The sequence below is a fragment of the Anomaloglossus baeobatrachus genome, chromosome 6 (genome assembly GCF_048569485.1).
Source record: "Anomaloglossus baeobatrachus isolate aAnoBae1 chromosome 6, aAnoBae1.hap1, whole genome shotgun sequence".
NCBI lineage: Eukaryota > Metazoa > Chordata > Amphibia > Anura > Aromobatidae > Anomaloglossus > Anomaloglossus baeobatrachus.
This window is the reverse complement of record NC_134358.1, coordinates 13,852,663-13,880,204: the sequence shown is the minus strand read 5'-3', so window position 1 is coordinate 13,880,204 and position 27,542 is coordinate 13,852,663. Positions and strand designations below refer to the sequence as shown.

General features: G+C 51.5%; 2 protein-coding genes across 3 annotated transcripts in view; one reads left to right on the top strand and one right to left on the bottom strand.

The window, feature by feature from the left end:
- The window catches only part of MROH1 (maestro heat like repeat family member 1), a 103,249-nt gene extending 92,402 nt beyond the window's left edge, over nt 1-10,847 (top strand). For both annotated transcript variants that reach the window (XM_075352781.1, XM_075352779.1), the window contains 7 exons: nt 1,926-2,072; nt 2,149-2,337; nt 6,736-6,891; nt 7,625-7,759; nt 7,917-8,019; nt 8,146-8,211; nt 10,364-10,847. In XM_075352781.1, the coding sequence (XP_075208896.1) occupies nt 1,926-2,072; nt 2,149-2,337; nt 6,736-6,891; nt 7,625-7,759; nt 7,917-8,019; nt 8,146-8,211; nt 10,364-10,449 (882 nt within the window). In that variant the 3' untranslated portion in view covers nt 10,450-10,847. The remainder of the gene's footprint in view (nt 1-1,925; nt 2,073-2,148; nt 2,338-6,735; nt 6,892-7,624; nt 7,760-7,916; nt 8,020-8,145; nt 8,212-10,363) is intronic.
- A 10,113-nt stretch (nt 10,848-20,960) lies between these two features.
- Nucleotides 20,961-27,542, bottom strand: part of BOP1 (BOP1 ribosomal biogenesis factor) — a 60,627-nt gene continuing 54,045 nt past the window's right edge. Inside the window, exons 4-16 of the mRNA XM_075352774.1 lie at nt 26,995-27,149; nt 26,519-26,636; nt 24,057-24,158; nt 23,766-23,978; nt 23,525-23,686; nt 23,374-23,454; nt 23,180-23,249; nt 22,742-22,874; nt 22,063-22,243; nt 21,697-21,985; nt 21,524-21,608; nt 21,333-21,440; nt 20,961-21,254 (exon numbers count right to left, since the gene is read on the bottom strand). Of these exons, the coding sequence (XP_075208889.1) occupies nt 21,101-21,254; nt 21,333-21,440; nt 21,524-21,608; nt 21,697-21,985; nt 22,063-22,243; nt 22,742-22,874; nt 23,180-23,249; nt 23,374-23,454; nt 23,525-23,686; nt 23,766-23,978; nt 24,057-24,158; nt 26,519-26,636; nt 26,995-27,149 (1,851 nt within the window). The 3' untranslated portion in view covers nt 20,961-21,100. The remainder of the gene's footprint in view (nt 21,255-21,332; nt 21,441-21,523; nt 21,609-21,696; nt 21,986-22,062; nt 22,244-22,741; nt 22,875-23,179; nt 23,250-23,373; nt 23,455-23,524; nt 23,687-23,765; nt 23,979-24,056; nt 24,159-26,518; nt 26,637-26,994; nt 27,150-27,542) is intronic.

Genomic DNA, 27,542 nt, shown 5'->3' with positions numbered 1-27,542 from the left:
ACCCCCCTATTGAGATTTGCCGTGACGTTGGCAGGGGTGGCTCAAAAAATTGATCAATTATTTGCTAAAAATCTCATTTTTTTATTGTAGTACAGTTGGAATAAATCTGTGAATTTTCACTTTTTATATGTTGCATGCCAATTTCAGATCGTGCTGGCTCCCCTCTCTCACCGTGCACACAAGGCCTTACCCTTTTACTCGTCCATGTAAATATGATATCTGTCTGTCCGTCCTGTGTCCGGCTGTAGAGTCACCTCCGATCTCCTGTGTGTTTATACACACAAGGTGAAAATTGTTGGTCGCCCTTGTCCCTTGCTTAATGAAAGAAAACCCCACAATGGTCACAGAAATAACCTGAATCTGACAAAAGTAATAAATCTATGAAAATGAACAGATGACAGTCAGACATTGCTGCTTTTCTGCTTCCACGGAATTAAAAATAAAAAATAAAACTCATGAAACAGGCCTGGACAGAAATGATGGCGCCCCTGAAAATGTGACAAAAGGGACATGTCTACTAATTAGTATCACAGGTGACTACAATCTTGTAATCAATCAGTGGGCCTGTATAGAAGGCTACAGATACTCACTGTGCTGTTTACTGACATGGTGTGTACCATACTCAACATGGACCAGAGGAAGCGAAGGAAAGAGTTATCTCAGGAGATTAGATTAAAAATTATAGACAAGCATGTTAAAGGTTATAAGAGCATCTCCAAGCAGCTTGATGTTCCTGTGACTACAGTTGCACATATTATTCAGAAATGTAAGATCCATGGATCTGTAGCCTACCTCCCTGGACGTGGCCGCTGGAGGAAAATTGATGACAAATCAAAGCGACAAATAATATGGTAGCAAAAGAGCCCAGAAAAACTTATAAAGAGATTAAAGGTGAACTTCAAGCTCAAGGAACATCCGTGTCAGATCGCACCATCCATTGTTGTTTGAGCCAAAGTGGACTTCATGGGAGACGACCAAGGAGGACACCATTGTTGAAAAAAAAAAAACCCATAAAAATCCAGACTGGAATTTGCCAAACTACATGTTGACAAGCCACAAAGCTTCTGGGAGAATGTCCTATGGACAGATGAGACAAAAATGGAACTTTTTGGCAAGGCACATCAGCTCTATGTTCACAGATGGAAAAAGGAAGCCTATCAAGAAAAAAACACTGTCCCTACTGTGAAACATGGAGGAGGCTCTGTTATGTTCTGGGGCTGCTTTTCTGCATCTGGCACAGGGGGTCTTGAATCTTTGCAGGGACAATGAAATCTCAAGACTATGAAGGGATTCTAGAGAGAAATGTGCTGCCCAGTGTCAGAAAGCTTGATCTCGCAGGTCATGGGTCTTGTAACAGGATAATGACCCAAAACACACAGATAAAAACACCCAAGAATGACTAAGAGGAAACCCTGGACTATTCTGAAGTGGCTTCTATGAGCCCGGACCTAAATCCTATTGAGCATCTTTGGAAAGATCTGAAACGTCTGGAGAAGGCGACCTTCAAACACGAGACACAAGGAGCAGTTTGCTCTTGAGGAGCAGCCAAAATGCCTGTCGAGAGGCGCAGAAGTCTCATTGACAGTTACAGGAATCATCTGATTGCAGTGATTGCCTCAAAAGGGTGTGTAACCAAATATTAAGTTGAGGAAGGAGGAGGCGGATGAGGAGGAGGAGGGCGCCATCTTTTCTGTCCAGGCCGATTTTCATGAATGGAAGCAAAAAAGCAGCAATGTGTGACTTTCATTTGTTCCTTTTCTTAGATTTTTATTTATTATTACGTGTGTGTGTGTGTGTGTGTGTGTGTGTGTGTGTGTGTGTGTGTGTGTGTGTATAAAATATGTCTGTCTCTGTCCTGTGTCCGGCTGTAGGGTCACCACCGATCTCCTGTATGACTGATGTCTGTCTGTTTGTCCTGTGTACAGCTCCTGCAGAGTAGTGACCTCAGTGACCTCGTTTTCCTGGAGCCATTGATGGAGAACATGACCAGCCGGCTGAAGGACAGCAATGTCACCGTCCGCATGCTCGCCGTTCGTGGCTTGGGGAACATGGCAAGTGGATATCCGGAGAAGGTCAGGACCCTGAGGCTGGGAATGGGAAGGTAAGTAGTTAAAAATCTGCTGAGCCTCCATGTCTGACTCATTACAGGTACGAAAACATGGATCTCACCTGCTGACTGCCATGATCAACGCCATGGATGACCGAGAAGACCCCAACCACATAGTGACCCAGGAAGCCATGACCAATCTGTCTCTTCTGCTGCCCTATGTGCAGGACTCGGACATGCAGTCACTTCTCATCCACACGGCCATCCGCATCAGACCCTTCTTTGATCACGTAAGTAACAGGTAGCTGGAGACCCTATTCTATTAAGGCGTGCGACCCGCGCAAGGAACCCCAACAGTAAGAGGAGACTCCTTAGGACTGGGCCCCGAGGAACCTTAACCGTAAGAGGAGGGGGCCTAGAACTTAGCCCTGAGGAACCCTGATAGTAAATGGAGGGAGCCCAGGACTGGGCTCTGAGAAATCCTGACCATAAGAGGAGGGAACCTAGGACTGAACCCTGAGGAGCACCAACCGTAAGAGGAGGGGGCCTAGAACTTAACCCTGAGGAGCCCTGATAGTAAATGGAGGGAACCCAGGACTGGGCTCTGAGAAATCCTGACCGTAAGAGGAGGGAACCTAGGACTGAACCTCTAGGAACTACAACAGTAAGAGGAGAGTACCTGTGACTGAACCCCTGAGGAGCCCTGACAGTCAGTAGATTACGCCTAGGCTTGAGATCTGAGGAAGCCCAACAGTAAGAGGAGGAGACCTAGAACTGAACCCTGAGGAACCCTGACTGGAAGAGGAGAGGAAGAAGAGCTGGCAAATACAGTGAAGAAGCTATGAGAGAGGTAAGAGGAGTACCAGAAGAGAATGGGGTCCCTGAGCCCAACAGAGCGGAGCACAGTGAGGAGGAGCTGGTGATCCAGTGTCCGATGCTAGAGAGATCCAGGAGGATCAGCAGGGATCAGTAGATTCAGCTGTTAATTATTATATGCTTTAGTGAGGGCAGTTTCTGTAGAGATGAAAGAGCGGAAACCGGATTGTAATAGGTGACGAAGAGATCTGAGAGATGGCGGATTGGACTGGACCGAGCGATCCAGGAGTTTAGAGCTGAGGGGAGATTAGGTTTAGGGCTTAAAATGGGGTGGAAAGTTTTGAAAAGTGTTTTTTGAATGTCGGACAGTGATGTGAGGAGGGCGGTGAAGTCACTTGCGTGACCGCGACGCTTGGCTGCTGGAGCACCGCTGGAGGGAACGTGTTTACAGCGTGTGCCGGGGCTGCCTGTGCCGGGTGCTGGGGGTAGCAGCAGCTGCTTAATCTGGGGCACTTTCCAGTGTCTGATTATGTGACAATGCCGAGTTTGGACAGGACAGGGAGCGAAGGATGGCTGCGGGGTATTGGTGGCACATAGATTTCTGCATGTACAGTCCGTGGGGTCGTCCTGAGCGGGGCGACAAATATCAGAGGGCAATAGAAGATTGTGGGTGGAGAGGGCAGTTAGTAAAGTCATACACTGGGCAGAGTCGGGGAATATGAAGTCCCGTGTCTTCATGTAGGAGAATTAGTCACCTGTGAAAGTCGAAATTGGAGGTTAGAGAAAGAAGATGAGCTGCAGATGGGGAGAGCGGATTTTCAATGATGATGGAAAAGTCCCCCATGATAACGGTGGGGTGGGAAAGGTGGCAAAGTGATCCAGGATCTGGTGGGACTGACCATGGGGGGGGCAACAACCACCACTTACAGGGAGAAGGGTGTGAAGAGTCTAATTAATGTGGACCTCAATGGAAGGAAACCTAAGCAAAAGGTACACAGGGGATAACCTGGAAAGCTCAATGTGATAAGAGGAACAGACAACACCTGCTCTGCTCTCGGGAGGCATGTCAAAATTGTAGCCCACCATAGGAGAGCGTGTCATTGCCAGCGGTGTCCGACTGATGGATGCAGGATTCAGCGAGAGCCAGAAGCTTAAGAGAATTGGAAAAGAAAATGTTTTAGATATTGGAGAATTTGTTGCAAACTGTCATGCCTCGAGGTTCAGGACTAGGTGACCTTCGGCTCGGTGACCTGATGGTCTTTTACCTTTTGCTTCTATCTTTTTGGTTTGCGGTTATCCTGTGTTTTCACTTGTTCATTTTTCTTTGTCCCATCACATCAGAGGGATCTCCACAAGGGTCAAGTACAAAAGGGTCAAATACAAAAAGGGGTCACCACAAGCAGCCCACGCTGATGTAGACAGTTTTGATGGTCTGACATGACACTTGGTGACCTCCTTCACCTCCCTTAAATGTGCCTGGACTTGCGTAGCATTCATCATCCGATTCCACAGGGCATTGTTCACAATCAAGCAGCTGTCAGTGTGGGGATGTAGCCAGAGGACTCTGCTTCTCTGTCTTTCTGTGACTCTTCCAGTCTCTGGCCACTGAGCGTAGAATGACGGTGTCACCAGCAGGCTGTACACTTTTCTGCCTTTCTGTGACGCAGTCTCTCTGTATCTCTGTACAACCTGCTGGTGACACTCTATGCTCGGTCACATCCGTCTGAGAACATCCTGTTTGATCCTCCGTAATTGCGCGGTGCTGCTGATCAATTGTAAGATGTCGTCTTTGTCTCAGGATGTCCTAATGTGAGCAGCATGATGAGTAGGACGACGGTTTATTGCCAATTCTAACTGAACACCGAAGTTTACTGATCCCAGTCTGACTAATTCATGCCATGTGACAGATCTTTCCTTTTATTAAGGAATAACGTTTGGAACTCCATTCTATGTCTGAACTGGGTGCAAAAAACCTAAAAAAACATCACTATGGGGAGATAAGGTATGCACACCAGTGACTATGGAAGGGGAATACATGTATTCCCCTTCCATAGTCACTGGTGTGCATACCTTATCTCCCCATAGAGATCTTTCCTTTTAGTGTTTTAATAGAACAATGTATTTCAGAGGTAATCAATGTTGGTTTCGCATGTTGTGTTTTCTGTGATAAACGTTTTCATACCAGGCTTCCACCTCTTCATACATTTTTTTTTTTCCACTTTTCTGTGAAATATCTGGGAGTGGGAAAAGAACCATAGATGAAGGTATCAGAGGGGAGGGGGAGAACACCGGCGCTGGGACCACGGAGGAGGGGGAGAACACCGGCGCTAGGACCACGGAGGAGGGGGAGAACACCGGTGCTGGGACCATGGAGGAGGGGGAGAACATTGGCGCTGGGACCACGGAGGAGGGGGAGAACATTGGCGCTGGGACCACGGAGGAGGGGGAGAACATTGGCGCTGGGACCACGGAGGAGGGGGAGAACATTGGCGCTGGGACCATGGAGGAGGGGGGAACATTGGCGCTGGGAGCACGGAGGAGGGGCAGAACATTGGCGCTGGGACCACGGAGGAGGGGGAGAACATTGGCGCTGGGACCACGGAGGAGGGGGAGAACACCGGCGCTGGGACCACGGAGGAGGGGGAGAACACCGGTGCTGGGACCATGGAGGAGGGGGAGAACATTGGCGCTGGGAGCACGGAGGAGGGGCAGAACATTGGCGCTGGGACCACGGAGGAGGGGGAGAACACCGGCGCTAGGACCACGGAGGAGGGGGAGAACACCGGTGTTGGGACCATGGAGGAGGGGGAGAACATTGGCGCTGGGAGCACGGAGTCGGGGCAGAACATTGGCGCTGGGACCACGGAGGAGGGGGAGAACATTGGCGCTGGGACCACGGAGGAGGGGGAGAACACCGGCGTTGGGACCACGGAGGAGGGGGAGAACACCGGTGCTGGGACCATGGAGGAGGGGGAGAACATTGGCGCTGGGACCACGGAGGAGGGGCAGAACATTGGCGCTGGGAGCACGGAGGAGGGGCAGAACATTGGCGCTGGGAGCACGGAGGAGGGGCAGAACATTGGCGCTGGGACCACAGAGAGTTTATCTTTGTAGGGTCCAAAATGAAATTGGTGTTATCAATTTCAGTGGGGTGTCATTATGGGGTCGATAGCAGCACCCTTCCATAACATTCAGTGACTATCTGTGGGGTCCTTGGTTATGAGGAATGAATTCCATTTTTACTGTATGGTCATCATTTGTGAGTGGGTTCATCTTTGCTCAGCAGTAGGGACCTCTTGGGTTATCATTGGGATTTGGTTTCTACTGTGGTGGGTTACTCTCTGGTCATCATTGTTAGTGGCCTTCATGTTTGCTTGGCGATGGGGTCCTCACTGGTCATCATTGTGAGTGGGCTTTATGTTTGCTTGGCGGTGGGGTCCTCACTGGCCATCATTGTGAGTGGGCTTTGTTTGCTTGGCGGTGGGGTCCTCTCTGGTCATCATTGTGAGTGGGCTTCATGTTTGCTTGGCGGTGGGGTCCTCTCTGGCCATCATTGTGAGTGGGCTTTGTTTGCTTGGCGGTGGGGTCCTCTCTGGTCATCATTGTGAGTGGGCTTTATGTTTGCTTGGCGGTGGGGTCCTCACTGGCCATCATTGTGAGTGGGCTTTGTTTGCTTGGCGGTGGGGTCCTCACTGGTCATCATTGTGAGTGGGCTTTGTTTGCTTGGCGGTGGGGTCCTCACTGGTCATCATTGTGAGTGGGCTTTGTTTGCTTGGCGGTGGGGTCCTCACTGGTCATCATTGTGAGTGGGCTTTGTTTGCTTGGCGGTGGGATCGCTGTGGCACAATTTCATGTCTGTGGTTCTCTTATAGGACAGGGAAGATTTGCGCAGATCCTCTGTCATCTTGTTCGGGAATCTCACGAAGTTCAGCTCCGGCCACGGGGGGGAAACTCTGTTTGAGCAAATCCTGAATGGTTTAGTGACGTTACTTCTACACCTGCAGGATCCTAAACCGGATGTGGTGAAGGTAAATGTCTCAGCCTGAAGGAGAGGGGCAGGTGATCCTCCTCCAGGTTGTCATCCATCTTGTGCTGCAATTTCCACTCTAAAAAGGCCCCATCTGTATGTGTATACGGTCAATCCAAAGAACCGGGCACTGATGTTAGGAAATGTATTTGTCATCCAAAAGTAAGTGCACAACGTTTCAGTCACTGCCTGAGATTCATCAGGTAAAATAAATGCAAGATTTTGGACAATACAAGAGGACAGACGGTCCACACAGCAGATACAAGAACATCCAGTATAGCGTGCTCCATGTGTCAGTCCATAAAGGTCTCCATGACGTGTAGATAAAGAAAAAGAGGTGCTATGGAGCTGGTGACCTATAAGAGATCCAGTGCGGCCGGCCGGTGCCCTCTTCCCCCGTGCGGCCGGCTCAGTGCCCTCTTCCCCCGTGCGGCCGGCCCGTGCCCTCTTCCCCCGTGCGGCCGGCCCGTGCCCTCTTCCCCCGTGCGGCCGGCCCGTGCCCTCTCCCCCGTGCGGCCGGCCCGTGCCCTCTCCCCCGTGCGGCCGGCCCGTGCCCTCTTCCCCCGTGCGGCCGGCCCGTGCCCTCTTCCCCCGTGCGGCCGGCCCGTGCCCTCTTCCCCCGTGCGGCCGGCCCGTGCCCTCTTCCCCCGTGCGGCCGGCCCGTGCCCTCTTCCCCCGTGCGGCCGGCCCGTGCCCTCTCCCGTCTTAGTCTTTCTTCCTCTCCTGTGTTACAGGCCTGTAAGTTTGCTCTGCAAATGTGCGCCCCAAGTCTGAACAACCAAGGTCTGGCAGACATGTTCACTGCTCACCTGCACCCCGATAGAGGATTGCACTTTGGGGAGTTTATGAATGACGTCTGCAAACACCTGGTGAGTAGCTGTGTGTGGGCAGAGCGGAGGGGTCTTATATGTTGGGGTCTTCGTGTGTGTTCGCTGTCCTGGCGAGGAGCAGTGTATGAGTGGATAACCTTTACTGCATACCCACACAGTACCCTTCCCTATGTGACATTAACCTGTTCTTTTCCAGCTGCAGGGATATCCAGACATGACCCCTCGTCTCATCCAGACCAACATTTCCTACTTCAAGAGCATCTGGCCCGACATCCGAGCAGCGGCCCCATTATTCATTGGTATCTTTTGCCACAATCTTCATCTTATTGCTCCGCCCACTGCAGGGCGACATGGACATGTGTAAAGATTGCCCTTCCCTCTGCAGGGTGACATGAGTTTTATGTTTTTGTTTTTTCTCTATGCAGGGTTCTTGGTGTTGCACATGCAGCCGGATCAGTGCAAAATGGTGGATTTAGATCATCTGGTGTCATGTAAGTTCCTTGTTACATGGATGATGAGTTTATGCATTGGTAAAAGTGTTAGCGGGCTCTTCCCATTAGTCCTCTGCCTTCCTGGGCTTAGTCTTCCTCTTGTGTCATCCTTGCGTGCTTCATCTTACTCTGCCGTCTGTCCTCTCTACTTGTCTGTGCTAGTGTGCTTGTCCTTCTTCTTTATGTCCTCCCTGACTTTCTGCGCTTGGTCTTCCTTGTGTCCTCTCAGCATGTCTGCGCTTGGTCTTCCTTGTGTCCTCTCAGCATGTCTGCGCTTGGTCTTTCTCCACCTCGTCCTCTCTGCCTGTCTGCGCTTGGTCTTCCGTGTGTTCTCCCTGCCTGTCTATGCTTGATCTTCCTTGTGTCCTCCCTGCCTGTCTGAGCTTGGTCTTTCTCCACCTCGTGTCCTCCCTGCCTATCTGCGCTTGATCTTCCTTGTGTCCTCTCTGCCTGTCTATGCTTGATCTTCCTTGTGTCTTCCCTGCCTGTCTGCACATGGTCTTCGTTGTGTCCTCCCTGCCTGCCTGTCTGCGCTTGGTCTTTCTCCACCTTATCTCTCCTGCCTATCTGCTCTTGGGCTCCCTCACTCGTGTGCTCCCCTCCTGCCTGAGCTTTCTCTGACTTTTACCCTCTATTAGAGGCAGGTCCGGTGCATTCAGGCAGGGGAGACACACCAGATGCATGGGTCATTAAAACCAGGATGTATATGGTTGTAGTTGGCAGAGATGCATTTTGTAAATCCCTCCTCTTGTGCCTCCTGTAGGGGGCGCTGTTCCACCATATCCCATTATCGGCACTTTAATGTATAGTATGTGGTCGGAGCAGGATCTGGTGGGTCATCATTCATCTTTATGGCCTGTGTCTGATTACCGGGACGCTGCTGTTTTCCTTCCTCTATTGCTGTGATCAGCTGAGCAGCTTCCAGGATAAGGAGATTTACAGCTGTGTAACCTGCTCCTCTGTCCCCCGGGCCCCTCGCTCTGACTGCGGGGGCAGGAGGAAGCACCATGATCTCATTAGGCCGTCTGTCCTGCTAACGTGCAGACGGATCTCTTCGAGCTTCCCATAGGGTCCCATGTAAACAGCTACTGGAAGTAAGGCTGCCCGGAGAGAGCGAGCCGGGCCCCGCGCCAAGGACAGAGCAGGGGGTGTAATAGAAGAGACAGGCGGAGAACCACTGACTGCCAAAACCCCAACACAAAGAGTGGGGAAGGGGCGTCCCCCAGGAAGAACAGGGGGAATCTATAGGTGATCGGACCTTCCAAATTATGACCACTGGTATTCCCTATATTACCGTAGAGGCAGCGCTTTACTATTAACCCTTTAGTTGTCTTTTTCATGTTCGCTCATCAGTTTTTTGGGGAGAAAACCAATTCGGAAAGTTAGGATGGTTGATCTCCAGTAACTGTCTGTCCTGCATGAGGAGGGCACTCTAACGGGAGAGACAAAAAAGGTGTTCTCCTAAAATCCCAGGCCCAATGTCTGAGGCTGCACTACTGCGAGATTAGTGACCCCCTTTCTGGCCTGCGCTCATCGGGTGCAGGTATTGACAAGGCGGAGGGTCTACGTCAGCTCTCACCGGCCTGTGCTCACAGGGTGCAGTTATTGACATGTATGTGGAGGGTCTACATCAGCTCTCCTGCCTGCGCTCATAGGGTGCGGTAATTGACAAGGTGGGGGGGGGGGGGGGGAGAGAAGGGGGGTTTCTACATCAGCTCTCTTCAGCCTGCGCTCATAGGGTGCAGGTATTGAAAAGGTGGGGGGGTCTATATCAGCTCTCTCTGGCCTGCGGTTATTGACAAGGTAGAGGGTCTACATCAGCTCTCTGGCCTGTGCGCAGCCTAAGGCCGGAGTCACACTTGCGAGAGACTCGCGCTAGTCTTGCATCACATCACCCGACATGGCCTGCAGCTCTCCTGACAGGAGCATCTCAGCTGCATAGAAATACATGCAGCTGACCCGCTCCAGTCAGGAGAGTATGTGGCCATGCCGGGTGATGCGATGTGAGACTCGCGCGAGTCTCTCGCAAGTGTGACTCCGGCCTTAGGCTGGAATTTCACACTTTTCTACAACTCTTCTGGATTTGCCACTGGGCAACTCTCTTGCTGTCTGTGAGCAGATACTCCTTGCTGACTCTCTCTTCTTTTTTCAGCTCTCATCGTCTTGTTGAAGGATCCAGTCCCACCTGTGCGAATTAAAGCTTCTGAGACCATGGGCCGCTTGGTGAAGTTTGTCTGACGTTGATTAGTGATACTCACCCGCGGTGTCAGCTGCTCCCGAGAAGTTGGCGCCTCGCGCATTCCGTCACCAGCATGTGATGTTTCGCATCGTCTCGTCTGCAGTGTGTTACATCCCGGACCTGGACGCGAGGTTGTAGAGCAGCAGCCTAGTGTTGGCCATGGTGGTTCTGGACTTTATGCAATAAAGACTTTGTGGTGGCCGGTCTGGGAGGTGCCGTCCCAGGTCATGATCTCCGTGCTCAGCCTCCTTTCTGTCTTCCCCCATGTTTTGTGTAGGTTCCTTGCTGGGGTGTGTATATTTGGCTGTGTCCACTGTTCTGTATATTTTGGGCTGGTGGGGCTTTTCTATTGTAGTGGCTTTGGGGATCATCAGAGAACATGACTATTTTCACAAAGGCTGTGAGTTGTGTATTAACCCTCACCGCGCCATTGTCATGGAGTGAACGCTGCGGACAAATGGCGCTGTGGTTTTATGTGTCTCCTATAATCTGTGTGCATCCCTTCACGGTTACAAAACCTCCACCTGTCAGACTGATTGGTTTGGGTTGCCATCCTGTAGGAATCTAGTGCAGTTGTGCTTTGTACAGAGGATGATGAAGGCAGTGCACGCCCCCCGCGGAGCCTATACCGACGCCTGCAGGTGGAGCTCACGTGTACGTGTGTGTGTGTACGTGTACGTGTGTGTGTGTGTGTGTGTCCCCCCATCTGTGAGATACGACAACTTGAGTCTGGGTTGCTACAAGGTAATCTCCGATCAGAGACTAGAACACACCGCAATTTTCTGTATTTGGGCTTATTGGAGGCAGTTCTACAACTGAGCTACCGGGCACAACGACTTACTACCTGCGGGTGAGGAGACCCCGAGTCTCCTGTATAATCCTTATCAGTGCACAGCTGCTGGACTATTATGAGGACACCGTGCAGCTGCACTCTGCGCTCCTTTTGATGTGACGCAGATCTGCTGGTGGCCTGCACTCCTTCAGTGTGACACAGGTATGCCAGTGGCCCACGATGCAGATCTGTGCTCCCTTTTGGTGTGATGCAGATCTGCTGATGGCCTGCGCTGCTTCAGTGTTGTGCAGATCTGCCTGTGGTGTTTCAGTGGGATGTAGATATGAAAATATCCTCCAAAAATTACTTACAGCAAGATGGGCTGCAGTGTGTACATCGCCCTGGCCAAAACTAGTACTCTAGCAGGATACAGCTAAACCCCCACTAAAGTGGAAGCGTCACAGGTGCAGGAGGAGCAAATCACACACACACACCTGCATGGAATGGAGGCGGGCGATTGCTAGATGATAAAACTGCACACTAGTGGCTTGCATAGAGCACTGTTCACATATGCAGATAACAGTCACAAACCCGCAGCTTATTAGGTGACGCCCATACCAAAAAAATAAATGAGGTTTTTGTTGGTATTTATGGCCATAAAAACGTAAGCCTACAACCTGCGTCACGGAACCTCATGCTTGTAGGTCCCTACACTAAATATTAATTTACTGTAGGGACCTACAAGCATGAGGTTCAGTGACGTGGGTTGTAGGCTTACATTTTTATGGCCATAAATACAACAAAAACCTCATTTATTTTTTTGGACAGGATACAGCCAGGCCCCTTTCTGTTGGGCCTTGCACTGTAGAGTGTCTGTCCGTGCATGATACACAGTGGGGTACGGCTTGGCAGCTGCCTGATCTAATAGTATGGGCGTCACCTAATAGGCTGCGGGTTTGTGCCTGTGTTATCTGCATATGTGAACAGCGCTCTATGCAAGCCACTAGTGTGCAGTTTTATTATCTAGCAATCGCCCTCCTCCATTCCATGGAGGTGTGTGTGTGATTTGCTCCTCCTGCACCTGTGACACTTCCACTTTAGTGGGGGTTTAGCTGTATCCTGCTAGAGTACTAGTTTTGGCCAGGGCGATGTACACACTGCAGCCCATCTTGCTGTAAGTGATGCAGGTCTGCCAGTGGCCTGCGCTCCTGTGGTGGGATCTGCCGGTTGTCTGTGCTGTTTCGGTGTGACACAGGTCTGCCAGTGGCCTGTACTCATTTGGTGTCACGTAGATATGCGCTCCCTTGGTGTGACGCAGGGCTGTCTGTTGTGGCTGGTGCTCCATTGCTTCAATGTAAAAATGCGCAGCTGTCGCTCGGGCACGGTTTCTAGTGTTGTGTCTGGGTTCCATTAATCAGAAGCTGATCTGGCACTCTTGGTTTCCAGAGCATTTGGCTAGTGAAGCTCCATTCTACAAGAGCAGGGTCCATTTGTGCCGCCCCAGAGGCATCTGATGTCACGGTGGTGACTCCGAGCGGTGATGTGGCCATACAGGGGACAGGCTTTTTGTGACTGGGAATAAAAAAAAAAAAATACAGGGGAAAAATAAAATAGTTTGAGATACATGTTGGGCTGTGGTAGGTCCGGGCACGGGTTATGGGCCCCAGGAGTTAGGACGACCCTCTGGCACTGCACATCACCCCTACTCCAACTAGGGCTGGCTCCTGGGGGATGTGATGAGGTAGGGATGAAGCAGCCGTGAATAATCCAGTCATAGAGACAGGACCAGGAGCTTTTACTGGAGCTCAGCAGAATGTTAACACCACATCCAATGATGGAGGTTCCTCCTGCCCTGACGGGAGTTTGGCTTCTCTGCTGTATAGTGATAGGGAAACAGCAGCAGAGGATGAGTACACTATCTGGGAATAGGTATCCTTGGATTTTCAAGACAAGAACTATCCAGATTTGTAATCTCTTCTGGCGAGCCGGTGGCTGGAATCCTGAGGGAAGACTAATTGTTCTAGAAGTTTCCAGACTCTCAAGTGCCACTGTTCTCCCAGGCAAATGTCACTGCCCCTTATAAAATAAAAGCCTGCAGCCTCTCAGTTCTGTCACTGAATTTGAAGGCACCGATGACCTAGGGACTGATACCCTGACAACTGCAGCTGCCCCTCCAGAGGTTTCTAGAAAATCACCTCAGGACCGGAGCTCTCCTCAGTACGCACCTCACTTCTCCTCACAAGTCTACAACTGCTCCTGACTGAAATTTACCTCACCACTAAGCTCCTCCTTTCCTCTTAGGGATCATCTCTGCAGTGACAGCCTCACTCAGGGAGTGTATGAAAATGTGTGTCCTGTTGTGCGCAGCGGAGAGCCAAATCCTCATGAAGGCTCAGGCCATGTGCCCACGGGGAACGTGTCCTGTGGTTATATCCGCAGAAGCTCCCAGAAAACCGCAGCTTTGTCTGTTTCCATGCTGCGGTTTATTTGTGGAATGTCCTGCGGATACGGTGCATTGAGGATACAGTACCATGGCTTCGGCACTTCATCCTCAGTGCAGAACAAGTGCTGAGCGATCAGGGCGTTTATACCTCCATCACACAGCACTTCTCTCCCGTCTCCGGCCGTGTTTACACTGTGAAGTAGTGATGTGTCGGTCACGAACGATCCGACACAAAGATCCGGCTCCCTGCTGTGAACGACAGGAACCGGATCACCACTGTGAGCCGCTAAAATATCTAAACGGCTCTTTTCGCCGTCAAAACCCCACCCACGGCTAAACTCCGCCTACTCAGCAATCTAATTGGCCATTTTGTAAGTGGGCGGGGCTTTAGCGGCGTTACTATAATCTTAAATATGTGTTCACCTGGGGTGAACACGTTTAATAAGGAGCAGAGAACGAGCTGAAAGATCCGGCTCTTTTTGGTGAACGGAGCCATAACAACCGGCTCACCAAAAAGAGCCGGACTGCCCATCACTAGTAAGTGGGCCTGAGCTAGCTCTGGCTGTCACATGACTGGTGCTCGTGCAGGCTCCACCCACTTCCTGCTCCTAGCTCCACCGCGCTCCTGTGCACCGGAAGAAAGTGACGGGTGTCTGCTATCAAGGCAGGTAAGCCTCTATCTCCATAGTGGAGCGCCAGGATTTCCACAGGAATAATTGACATGCAGTTATGTGCGGCTGCGGGACATCCGCAACATATTCCGCAGCGTGAACACAGACACTCCCCATGTCCCATAGGGCAACATGGGGAGTGTCTGTACTTGCTAAAACCTGCAGATTTATCTGGAAAATCCAGATAAATCCGCAGGAACAAACTCCCGTGGGCACATCGTATTACAATACATGTTATACAGATGGCTTATCTGTGGCATCTAGGCACAGGGCGCTACAACAGCACAAGATGTGACCACTATCTGGACAGGGCCACAGCACGACGCTTTCACTGGTCCTTACATTAACGCAGTTTTCTTCAGCGCTCCATTGGGAGACCCAGACGATTGGGGTGTATAGCACTGCCTCCGGAGGCCACACAAAGCATTACACTAAAAAGTGTAAGGCCCCTCCCCTTCTGGCTATACACCCCCAGTGGGATCACTGGCTCACCAGTTTTCTGCTTTGTGCGAAGGAGGTCAGACATCCACGCATAGCTCCACTGTTTAGTCAGCAGCAGCTGCTGACTATGTCGGATGGAAGAAAAGAGGGCCCATACTAGGGCCCCCAGCATGCTCCCTTCTCACCCCACTTTATGTCGGCGGTGTTTGTTAAGGTTGAGGTACCCATTGCGGGTACGGAGGCTGGAGCCCACATGCTGTTTTCCTTCCCCATCCCCCTGAGGGGCTCTGAGGAAGTGGGATCTTACCGGCCCCCAAGCCCTGAGGCCGGGCTCCATCCACAGACCCATGGAACCTGCTGGATACGGAGCTGGGTACCGTTCAGGGACAAGGCCCTGCGACATTAAGGTACTCTGTGTCCTCGTTTGTACAGGCCGCGCACACTCCAGACTTGCTGGGTGTGCTAGTGCGCCGGGGACAGTAGCGCTGCGCGCTGGGGTTACAGTCACTACACTTTGTCTGAGTGACTTTATGTGTTGGGGACTGCCGCGCCGGCCGCCCCTGGAGCGGCGGCGCGGCTGCGACTTGTAGTGCGCCGGGGACTTAGCGCCGACCGTGCTTTTATGACGGCGGCGCTTATAAATCTAGTCCCCGGCTTTTGCGGCCTAGCTCCGCTTCGTTCCCGCCCCCACCCTGTCAATCAGGGCAAGGGAGAGACGCTGTACGTTTATTCAGCGCCGAGGGCTGGAGCCTTATTTACATGCTCCAGCCCTCTCACTGAGCACAGTGGGACGCAGGTTTCCCGCTCTTTGTCTGCACACGCCCAGGGCCCGCCCCTCTCCACAGGACGCCGGCAGCCATTCCTACATGCAGTCTGGCTGGAGAACGGACACAGGCTCTGGGAGACCCAGACAAGGGATTTCTGGCGACCACACACCCGCGTTTAGCGGGCGGTAAGCAGCACTTAAGTGCTGGCCCCACTAGTGCCACAGTGTGATATTTGTGTACTTTTTTCTCTGTACCATATATATATATATATATATTTTGCACTGTAAGGTCGCTTCTTGGCTGTATACCCCTATTGCTCTGAGGAGACGACAGCATGTCATCTGCAAAACGCAAGGGTGCCAAGACACAGGCTGTGAACGCTGCTTGTGCCGCTTGTGGGGCTAATCTACCGGCAGGTTACAATGACCCCCATTGTGTGCAATGTTCGGTCCCTGTGCCACTTCGTCAGCCGGAGCCTATGGTGGTAGTGGCCCAGGCAGAGTCGCCGGTGAACCCTGTCCCGGTGACGGGGACAGAGTTTGCTGTTTTTGCTGACAGGATGTCTGTCACTATGACAAAAATCCTAGAGACCTTGCAGGCCAGGCCAGTTACTCAGTCCATGGACACTGCTGCGGCAATGTTCCCCGGTCCCCCTCAGTTGGAGTTAATTCGTGCTTCAAGGGGGTCCCAGGCATCTCAGCCTGACGGCTCTGATTCAGATGACAGTCCCAGGCAGCCTAAGCGTGCTCGCTGGGAGAGACCCTCCACGTCATCACGCGGATCAGGGTCTCAACGAGAAGAGTCTCTACATGATGAGACAGAGGAGGGGGATCAGGAGTCTAATCCTGAAACCGCTCTCAATCTGGATACTCCTGATGGTGACGCCATGGTAAATGACCTTATAGGGGCCATCAATAGTCTATTGGAAATTTCTCCCCCTGCCCCTTCTGCAGAGGAGGCAGCTGCACAGCAGGAGAAGTTCCATTTCAGGTATCCCAAGCCTAAACTGAGTACTTTTCTGGACCACGCTGACTTCAGAGAATCAGTCCAGAAACACCATGCCTACCCAGATAAGCGTTTCTCCAAACGTCTTAAGGATACACGTTATCCCTTTCCCCCTGACGTGGTCAAACGCTGGACCCAGTGTCCAAAGGTGGATCCCCCAATCTCCAGGCTTGCAGCTAGATCCATAGTTGCAGTGGAAGATGGGGCTTCACTTAAAGATGCCAATGACAGACAGATGGACCTTTGGTTAAAGTCTGTCTATGAAGCTATCGGCGCGTCGTTTGCTCCAGCATTCGCGGCCGTGTGGGCACTCCAAGCTATTTCAGCTGGCCTGGCACAGGTGGACTCTATCATATGTCCAGCAGTGCCGCGAGTAGCGTCCCTAACCTCGCAAATGTCTGCGTTTGCGACTTACGCTATCAACGCTGTCCTGGACTCTACAAGCCGTACCTCAATTGCGTCTGCCAACTCTGTTGTCTTGCGCAGAGCCTTGTGGTTAAAGGAATGGAAAGCGGATTCTGCTTCCAAAAAATGTTTAACCAGCTTGCCACTATCTGTAGATAGACTGTTTGGTGAACAATTGGCTGAAATCATTAAGCAATCCAAGGGTAAGGACTCCTCCTTACCCCAGCCCAGATCAAGCAAACCTCAACAGAGGAAGTGGCAGTCGAGGTTTCGGTCCTTTCGAGGCTCCAGCAAGACCCAATTCTCCTCGTCCAAAGGGACTCAGAAGGAGCAAAGGAGCTCAGATTCCTGGCGGGCTCATTCACGCCCCAAGAAAGCAACCGGAGGAACCGCTTCCAAGGCGGCTGCCTCATGACTTTCGGCCTCAGCCCTCCGCATCCTCGGTCGGTGGCAGGCTCTCCCGCTTTTGCGACATTTGGCTGCCACAGGTCAAAGACCGGTGGGTAGCAGACATTTTGTCTCACGGGTACAGGATAGAGTTCAGTTCTCGTCCTCCGCCTCGGTTCTTCAGAACCTCCCCACATCCCGACCGAGCAGATGCCCTTCTGCAGGCGGTGTGCTCACTAAAAGCAGAAGGAGTGGTGATCCCTGTTCCTCTGCAGGAACAAGGGCAAGGTTTTTACTCCAATCTCTTCGTGGTTCCAAAAAAGGACGGCTCGTTCCGTCCTGTTCTGGACCTAAAGCTGCTCAACAAGCATGTGAACGCCAGGCGGTTCCGGATGGAATCCCTCCGCTCTGTCATTGCCTCAATGTCTCAAGGAGATTTCCTTGCATCAATAGACATCAAAGATGCTTATCTCCACGTGCCGATTGCTACAGAGCACCAACGTTTTCTACGTTTCGTGATAGGAGACGACCATCTCCAGTTCGTAGCTCTGCCATTTGGTCTGGCGACAGCCCCACGGGTTTTCACCAAGGTCATGGCGGCAGTGGTAGCAGTCTTACATTCTCAGGGACATTCGGTGATCCCTTACTTAGACGATCTACTTTTCAAAGCACCCTCTCAAGAGGCATGCCAACACAGCCTGAATGTTGCGCTTGAGACTCTCCAGACTTTCGGGTGGATCATCAACTTTTCAAAGTCAAACTTGGCACCGACTCAATCACTAACGTATCTTGGCATGGAGTTTCATACTCTCTCAGCGATAGTGAAGCTTCCGCTGGACAAGCAGCGGTCTCTACAGACAGGGGTGCAGTCTCTCCTTCAGGGTCAGTCGCACCCCTTAAGGCGCCTCATGCACTTCCTAGGGAAGATGGTGGCAGCAATGGAGGCAGTCCCGTTCGCGCAGTTTCATCTGCTTCCACTTCAATGGGACATTCTCCGCCAATGGGACGGGAAGACAACTTCCCTGGACAGGAAAGTCTCCCTTTCTCAGACGGCCAAGGATTCTCTGCTATGGTGGCTTCTTCCCACCTCATTAACGCAGGGAAGATCATTCCTGCCCCCATCCTGGGCAGTGGTCACGACAGACGCGAGTCTGTCAGGGTGGGGAGCAGTTTTTCTCCACCACAGGGCTCAAGGGATGTGGACTCAGCAGGAGTCCACCCTTCAGATCAATGTTCTGGAAATCAGGGCAGTGTATCTTGCCCTATTAGCCTTCCAGCAGTGGCTGGAAGGAAAGCAGATCCGAATTCAGTCGGACAACTCCACAGCGGTGGCATACATCAACCACCAAGGAGGGACACGCAGTCGGCAAGCCTTCCAGGAAGTCAGGAGGATTCTGATGTGGGTAGAGGAAAGAGCATCCACCATATCAGCAGTTCACATCCCGGGCGTAGAAAACTGGGAAGCAGACTTCCTCAGTCGCCAGGGCATGGACGCAGGGGAATGGTCCCTTCACCCGGACGTGTTTCAGGAAATCTGCCGCCGCTGGGGGGTGCCGGACGTCGACCTAATGGCGTCTCGGCACAACAACAAGGTCCCGACCTTCATAGCGCGGTCTCGCGATCAAAGAGCTCTGGCAGCAGACGCCTTAGTGCAAGATTGGTCGCAGTTCCGGCTCCCTTATGTGTTTCCACCTCTGGCACTCTTGCCCAGAGTGTTACGCAAGATCAGATCCGATTGCGGCCGCGTCATACTCGTCGCCCCAGACTGGCCGAGGAGGTCGTGGTACCCGGATCTGTGGCATCTCACGGTCGGCCAACCGTGGGCACTACCAGACCGTCCAGACTTACTGTCCCAAGGGCCGTTTTTCCATCGGAATTCTGCGGCCCTGAACCTGACTGTGTGGCCATTGAGTCCTGGATCCTAGCGTCTTCAGGATTATCCCAAGGGGTCGTGGCCACCATGAGACAGGCTAGGAAGTCCACTTCTGCTAAGATCTACCACAGAACGTGGAAGATTTTCTTATCCTGGTGCTCTGTACAAGGAGTATCTCCCTGGCCATTCGCGTTACCTGTCTTTCTTTCCTTCCTGCAATCTGGGTTGGACAAGGGCTTGTCGCTCGGCTCCCTTAAAGGGCAAGTCTCGGCACTATCCGTGTTTTTTCAGAAGCGTCTAGCACGACTTTCTCAGGTGCGCACGTTCCTGCAGGGGGTTTGTCATATCGTACCTCCGTACAGGCGGCCGTTAGATCCGTGGGATCTAAACAAGGTCCTTGTTGCTCTCCAGAAGCCGCCCTTCGAGCCTCTGAGGGATGTGTCACTTTCTCGACTCTCACAGAAAGTGGCCTTTCTGGTAGCGGTCACGTCTCTTCGGAGAGTGTCTGAACTAGCAGCGCTGTCATCCAAAGCTCCTTTCCTGGTGTTCCACCAGGACAAGGTAGTGCTGCGCCCCATTCAGGAGTTTCTCCCTAAGGTGGTATCCTCTTTTCATCTTAATCAGGATATCTCCTTGCCTTCCTTTTATCCGCATGCAGTTCATCGGTATGAAAAGGATTTACATTTGTTGGATCTGGTGAGAGCACTCAGAATCTACATTTCCCGCACGGCGCCCCTGCGCCGCTCGGAGGCACTCTTTGTCCTTGTCGCTGGTAAGCGCAAAGGGTCGCAGGCTTCCAAAGCCACCCTGGCTCGATGGATCAAAGAACCAATTCTTGAAGCCTACCGTTCTGCTGGGCTTCCGGTTCCATCAGGGCTGAAGGCCCATTCTACCAGAGCCGTGGGTGCGTCCTGGGCATTACGACACCAGGCTACGGCTCAACAGGTGTGCCAGGCAGCTACCTGGTCGAGTCTGCACACTTTCACCAAACATTATCAGGTGCATACCTATGCTTCGGCGGACGCCAGCCTAGGTAGAAGAGTCCTGCAGGCGGCAGTTGCCTCCCCGTAGGGGAGGGCTGTCTTTGCAGCTCTAACATGAGGTATTTCTTTACCCACCCAGGGACAGCTTTTGGACGTCCCAATCGTCTGGGTCTCCCAATGGAGCGCCGAAGAAGAAGGGAATTTTGTTACCGTAAATTCCTTTTCTTCTAGCTCCTATTGGGAGACCCAGCACCCGCCCTGTTGTCCTTCGGGATTTTTGGTTGTTTTTCGGGTACACATGTTGTTCATGTTGAATGGTTTTCAGTTCTCCGATGTTACTTCGGAGTGAATTTGTTTAAACCAGTTCTTGGCTTTCCTCCTTCTTGCTTTTGCACTAAAACTGGTGAGCCAGTGATCCCACTGGGGGTGTATAGCCAGAAGGGGAGGGGCCTTACACTTTTTAGTGTAATGCTTTGTGTGGCCTCCGGAGGCAGTGCTATACACCCAATCGTCTGGGTCTCCCAATAGGAGCTAGAAGAAAAGGAATTTACGGTAAGTAACAAAATTCCCTTCTTCTTATCCCTAGAATATGCAACCATAGAAATCTACAATAGAAAACAAGTAACCTAGCCGTCCTGCGAGGCCCCAGGTATGCGTTCTAGGGTTATCCACCAAACAGATGCACAGATACTGCTGGACCGCTGTCCCAGAGTGAGGACATGTCATGGGGGGATGGGATAGTACAGAACAGACCCTCACATCGTAGAATCATTACGTTTTATTATAAAACAAACTGGCTGGGCTGATAGACGTATGTACAGAAGGACCACCGCCACTCCAGTGTGGAGGACAAGGACTTCCACTACATCCTTTACACAGGGGGCTGGATGGCATGAGGTCGAGTTATGTGAAGAGCCGGATTGTAGAGTCAGCTCCAGAAGAGAAGATCCAAGGCTGTGTGGGGTGGAAGACTACATCCAAGACGCCAAGATCGCGGGTGATATCATGTCCTCGGAGGACCTTCACGGGAACTATGAGAGGATTCTGCAGGAGATCGCTGCAAGACAAGAGACATTGGTCAGTTCATCCCACCCCGACAGCAGACCCTCCCCCACCACTGTGACATCACACTTACTTGTAGACCATGCCATGGCACACAATGACACTGCCATCATCAGAGCCAGAGGCGAAGAGCGGGTACTGTCGGTGGAAGGCCACGGCCCTCAGGGCTTTCTTGTGATGTCTGTAAAGTAAACAACATCTCCAGCAGCAGCTTCATTAACTCAATGCCCCCATAACCAGTGCAGCCCTCTCCTCACATCCTACCTGAGCACCTTGTAGGGCTTCGTGGAGAGATCCATGTCAAACCAGGCCAACTTAGAATCATAACTTCCATAGATCAGATTATCACCTGAGAAGACACGAGAAGTTGTGGCTCAGATCTAGTCTACAGGAGAAGCCCCCCAAATCATACTGCAGCACAGTACCCCATTACTAACCCGCAGGGTGGATGGCGATGCTGGAAATCCACTTGCAGTTGGCGAGCAGCTTCTTGGTCAGCTCCTGCTTCAGCAGATTGTAGACTCTGATGTAGCGCTGTGTGGCCACAAAGAAGAACGGGCGAGTGGGGTGGAATTGGACGCGCTGGACCTGACCTTTGTTTTTACGGAATGGGTTTTGACTGCGTCTGCGGCTGAGCTGATGAATCAGGACCTGAGAGTTTCCATTATCTGGAAGGACCACTGCAAAATAATCCCCACGTCCGTGCCACGTCACCTGCTTCACCGCCTGTGGGAAGGGAAACCATAACCATGTGAGGCGCAGCGGAGGCTGCAGGAAACTCTACCTGTCCTGGAGGTTCCTACCTTCTCATGGTGGAGCCGGAGCCGCAATCCCTGCTCAAAATCTGCCCCCTCTGCTGCCACCCAGGTCACCGGCTGCTGCTTCTGCTCCTCCGGTGACTTGTACCCCTCCAATTGCTGATCGGTGGAACTGCAAAGAAGACGGTCTCCAAGGCCGGGATTCACGATGACAACTGAGCTCTCCCTGAGCAAAACAATCAGTGTGACAGCACAAGTTAGAGCAGGCCGAAGCTGCAGCCTTCCAATAATAACCGGCAGAATAGTGAGCGCAGCTCTGGAGTATAATACAGGATGTATGTAACTCAGGATCAGTAATGTATGTACACAGTGACTGCACCAGCAGAATAGTGAGTGCAGCTCTGGAGTATAATACAGGATGTATGTAACTCAGGATCAGTAATGTATGTACACAGTGATTGCTCCAGCAGAATAGTGAGTGCAGCTCTGGAGTATAATACAGGATGTAACTCAGGATCAGTAATGTAATGTATGTACACAGTGATTGCTCCAGCAGAATAGTGAGTGCAGCTCTGGAGTATAATACAGGATGTATGTAACTCAGGATCAGTAATGTATGTACACAGTGACTGCACTAGCAGAATAGTGAGTGCAGCTCTGAAGTAGGATCAGTAATGTATGTGTACAATGAGTACAGCTCTGGATAGCCATACAGGATACTCACACACACGCAGCCACCAATACCAGTGAGGCGTTCGGGTTCCAGTTCACACTTTTGATGGCCCCGTCCAGCTGAATAGTTTTCATGCAACGACCAGAACAAATTTCCCAAAACTTGATTGTTGCGTCATCAGAGCCTAAGACCAAAACCAGCAGGGTCACGCTTTTGCAAACTGCCACCACTTACCAGGGGCTGCAGACTACGGTTTGTCCTTGGTGCCTTTAAGGTTTAAGTATGCTTTTTATGAGTCCGTTAGTCCAGCAAGCCTGATAATCCAGAATAACAATCTGACCCTGGCAGAACCTCGGTGCTGGTGCATGGGAGCCACCGCTGGAGTAATCCTCATCCTCCAAAGTGGTGTAAATAGTGTCGGCTCCACGGATGACGACAGAGGACATAATACAGAAATACTGGAAAAAAACTGATTGTGAAGCCACGTACCTGAGACGATCCACTGCCCGGAGGGGGAGACACTGATACAGCGCACAAGGGATGTGTGACCACGATAAATCTGCGGGGATCAGGGAAAGGGAGAGCAATCAGCAAAGGAGCAAAGATGGCTCTGAGCAGAGGCAAGAACCATGAGCGGAGGAAAACTAGCAAAATCCGGGGAGCGGCTGGAAGCACAGACTCACCATGGACTGTGTGGTGGGGAACGGCTGCAGATCCCGGGGTTTGGGTAGTTTGGGGATCAGATCCTCGGGGTCCACATTGACCTGTATGATACAAGCACAGATGAGCCGGACATTTCTGGAAGTGCAGCGCTCTCGTCTGGTGGCCACTTACCCTCATCTTCCTCTGCCGAGGACACAAGTACAGGTCCAAACAGCGCTCAAATCTCTCGTGTATGAAGCGGGCATACGCGGGAACGGAGCGCAGGGCACTGTACCGCTTGGGAAGGAACGGCAGCTTCCGGTCTTCAGGATCCTGCTGCTCCCAGGCCAATTTCTACAGAGGAACGAGGAGATATTGGACATGATGCCGCCGCACACAAATAGCAAGAGGTGGTCAATCACAGACATCGCACCTCCTCCTCGGTCATCAGATACTCCGGAGGGGGGTTATAAGATTCTTCATGTCCTGGGAGTGGCAGCCGCGGAGCCGGAACGTGCATCTTATGCCTCCCGAGTATGGCGTTAGGATCCTCCTGAGCCCACAGGTCATAGTAAGTGGGGGTGTCATCTCGAGGCTTCCGAGGACGGATCCAGCCCATCTTAATGGCATGAACCAACTTAGAAACCTGAAACCAGCAACAAATGTGATCACTGAAGAAGTTCTGCAGCAGCCGCCAGGACACCAATGGCCAAAATGTTGTTACCTTCTCCTTCTCAATGAGGGATGGAATGAAGCTTTTCTTGTCCGCCGGCCGGTTGGTGACAGGATGGATCATGGTCTCATGTGTGAAGAAATCCACCGATGGCTGCAGGAAAAGATCACAGGTCGTCAGCCCGAGAGGAGAAAAGTAATGGTCAGACAGTATACAGGACAGAGGACAACTGCAGCGACCACTGGGAGGGGCAGAACGGCTGCAGCGACCACTGGGAGGGGCAGAACGGCTGCAGCGACCACTGGGAGGGGCAGAACGGCTGCAGCGACCACTGGGAGGGGCAGAACGGCTGCAGCGACCACTGGGAGGGGCAGAACGGCTGCAGCGACCACTGGGAGGGGCAGAACGGCTGCAGCGACCACTGGGAGGGGCAGAACGGCTGCAGCGACCACTGGGAGGGGCAGAACGGCTGCAGCGACCACTGGGAGGGGCAGAACGGCTGCAGCGACCACTGGGAGGGGCAGAACGGCTGCAGCGACCACTGGGAGGGGCAGGGGGCAGGATGAATCCTGCAACTACTGGGAGGGGCAAGAAGACTACTGGGAAAGATAGGGGTGGTGTTCAAGAAGACTGCAGTGATGATTGGGGAAGACTGTAGTGGGGGGGAGGGAGAGTGGGCGCGTCAGGAGTGGGTCCAGCACAGTTTAACTTAATGGCAGCAATTTATTTAACAAAGGGAACAAAGCCTCAGGTGCGTATATATTCCAATCGGCCGTGTGCTTGTATACATGTACACTGTGTTCCAAATTATTATGCAAAAAAATATTTTTTCATATTTTCCTAAATTAACTTTCTGAATTGCAGTCATTGTTATTTTCCAGTCTCTACTATTCGAGTATAATTGAAATGTTTTTGATGCCTATGAAAACAGTATATTTTTAAAACTAATAAACACTCAAAATGTGTGTTCCAAATTATTATGCAGAGCAGAGTTTTCAACCTTTTTATTTTTAAAAACAAAATGGTGAATTGTGAAATTATACGCATTATCAGCTTATTACAAAATGAAATCAAACAGTTTTCAAGTCAATACTTAATTCTAGGTGATGTTACATTTGCACATAGGACCCCTTGTTTGAAAGAAGCTTCTGAACTCTCTCGTCCATTGAATTTGTCAGTTTTTGGATGGTTTGTGCTTCAATTGTTTTGCATGTGGACAGAATACCCTCCCTGAGCTGTTTCTTAGATGTGAACTGCCTCCCGCCATCATAAACACTCCTTTTGATGATGCTCCAGAGGTTCTCAATGGGGTTGAGGTCAGGGGAAGATGGTGGCCACACCATAAGTTTGTCCTCTTTTATGCCCATAGCAGCCAGAGATGCAGATGTGTTATTTGCAGCATGAGACGGTGCATTATCATGCATGAAAATGATCTTGCTGCGGAATGCACGGTTCTTCCTCCTGAACCATGAGCAGGAAGTGCTGTTTTAGAAACTCCACAAATATTATGGAGTTCATCTTTACCCCTTCTGGGATCCTAAAGGGGCCGACAATCTCTCTCCCCATGATTTCAGCCCAAAACATTACTCCACCTCCTCCTTGTTGGCGCCTTAGCCATGTTTTCATGGGGTGTCCATCAACCAGCCATCCTCCCCTCCATCCATCTGGACCATCGAGTGTTGCACAACACTCATCGGTGAACAAAACAGTTTGGAAGTCAGTCTTCATGTATGGTTTGGCCACTGGAGCCGTTTCTGCTTGTGTGCAGTGGATAGAGGTGGCGACAGGATGGCTTACGCACAGCTGCAAACCTCTGAAGGACCCGGCATCTTGTTGTTCAAGGGACGTTGGAGGCACCAGCAGCTTCAAAAACTTGTCTGCTGCTATGACCAGGCATTATAGCAGCTGCTCTTTTAACCTGATGCAATTGCTTGTTGGAAAGAGTCCTCAATTTTTCCTTATCAGCATGCACACGCGTGTGCTGGGAATCAGCTACATACTTCTTGATTGTGCGATGATCAGGATGAAGTGTCTTGGCAATGTTGATTGTAGTCATGCCTTCACCTAAATACTCCACAATTTGTTGCTTCTCAGCAGCCGAAACATCCTTTTTCTTTCCCATTTTGGCAAAAAATGTAGCTGCTTAATAATGTGGAACAGCTTTCTTCAGTCGTCTTGCCTTTATTTGGACTCACCTAACGCCAAACTAATGTGCACAGGTCTCTGCAATTGCTTTCACTGATATAAAGAGCCCTAACACCATCACCAGCAATGATATAAAGAGCCCGGACACCATCACCAGCATGAGTTTAATGACAAACAAAAAATGTCTAACCTTATCACTCCTAAACTCTATTTGCATAATAATTTGGAACACAGTGTAGATTATATATTCCCTTCGGCTGCACACTTGTATACGTATATGGTATATATTCCCATCTCCCGTGCAGGGTGCACTTTTTGTCTCCTCGGCCATTAAAAATTTCGTCCAGACCTCAGAGACGTTACTGTACCTCATATGGATCAAAGTTCACATCCCCAAACTGTCCTCGCTGCAGCCGGTCAACCAGATCCACCTGCTCGTCGGTCAGCTTTATGTCCTGGCCGGTTTTCTTATCGTGAACGGTTCGCCTGTAAGAAGAAGAAGAAAAGAAAGAGTCAAATCAATGGGGATGATGGGGCGATGGGGCCCTGGGGCAGGAGGGGGCAATGGGGTCCTGGGGCAGGAAGGGGGCCCTGGGGCAGGAAGGGGGCAATGGGGCAGGAGGGGGGCGATGGGGCCCTGGGGCAGGAGGGGGGCAATGGGGTCCTGGGGCAGGAAGGGGGCCCTGGGGCAGGAGGGGGGCGATGGGGCTGGAGGGGGCGATGGGGCCCTGGGACGTCTTCTAAAGAACGACACAAGCGTCAATAGGACGTAATCTACTCTGTCCTGAATGGCGGTATGTACCCCATGATGTGATCCACCTGATCACCTCCAGGACACACTCACCAGTAATCTGGATTCTCCATCTTGTCCAAAAACTCTTCCAGTTGGTCTTTATTCCGCAATGGTTTGAAGATCTTCTTCCCATCTAGGTCGTACCCAATGTGAGGGAAATCCTTGTACCATTCCATGGGAATATTCCCCACAGTGTTCCTGATGTCCTGAGAAGGAAAAAGATCCCCAGATGAGAAGGGATCAAACACGATAACACATGTGATCTACAGTCAGTCCAACAGATCCCAGCACAACCCCAGAAGCCACGGCTCCAGGATCGTGATCCAACATGGAAGAGAAGGTGTCCTGCAGAAGGGGACGTGCGTCTCGTGCGTGTGCGTCTTGCAGGGGGAGCGCGGGTCTTACATATTCCCATGATGGGGACAATCATTTCTTGGTAGCAAGTAGAGAGAATCTGTCTTCCAGTCTATACCAATTTTCTGCCTCGCAACCGACCCTGTCCCTGTTTGGTCTGTCGCTGTCTTTATGGTGGACAGAGTCAAAGCTAAGAGGTCGGAGGCCTCTTGCCTGAAGACCTCAAGTATAGACTGCTGGCACCA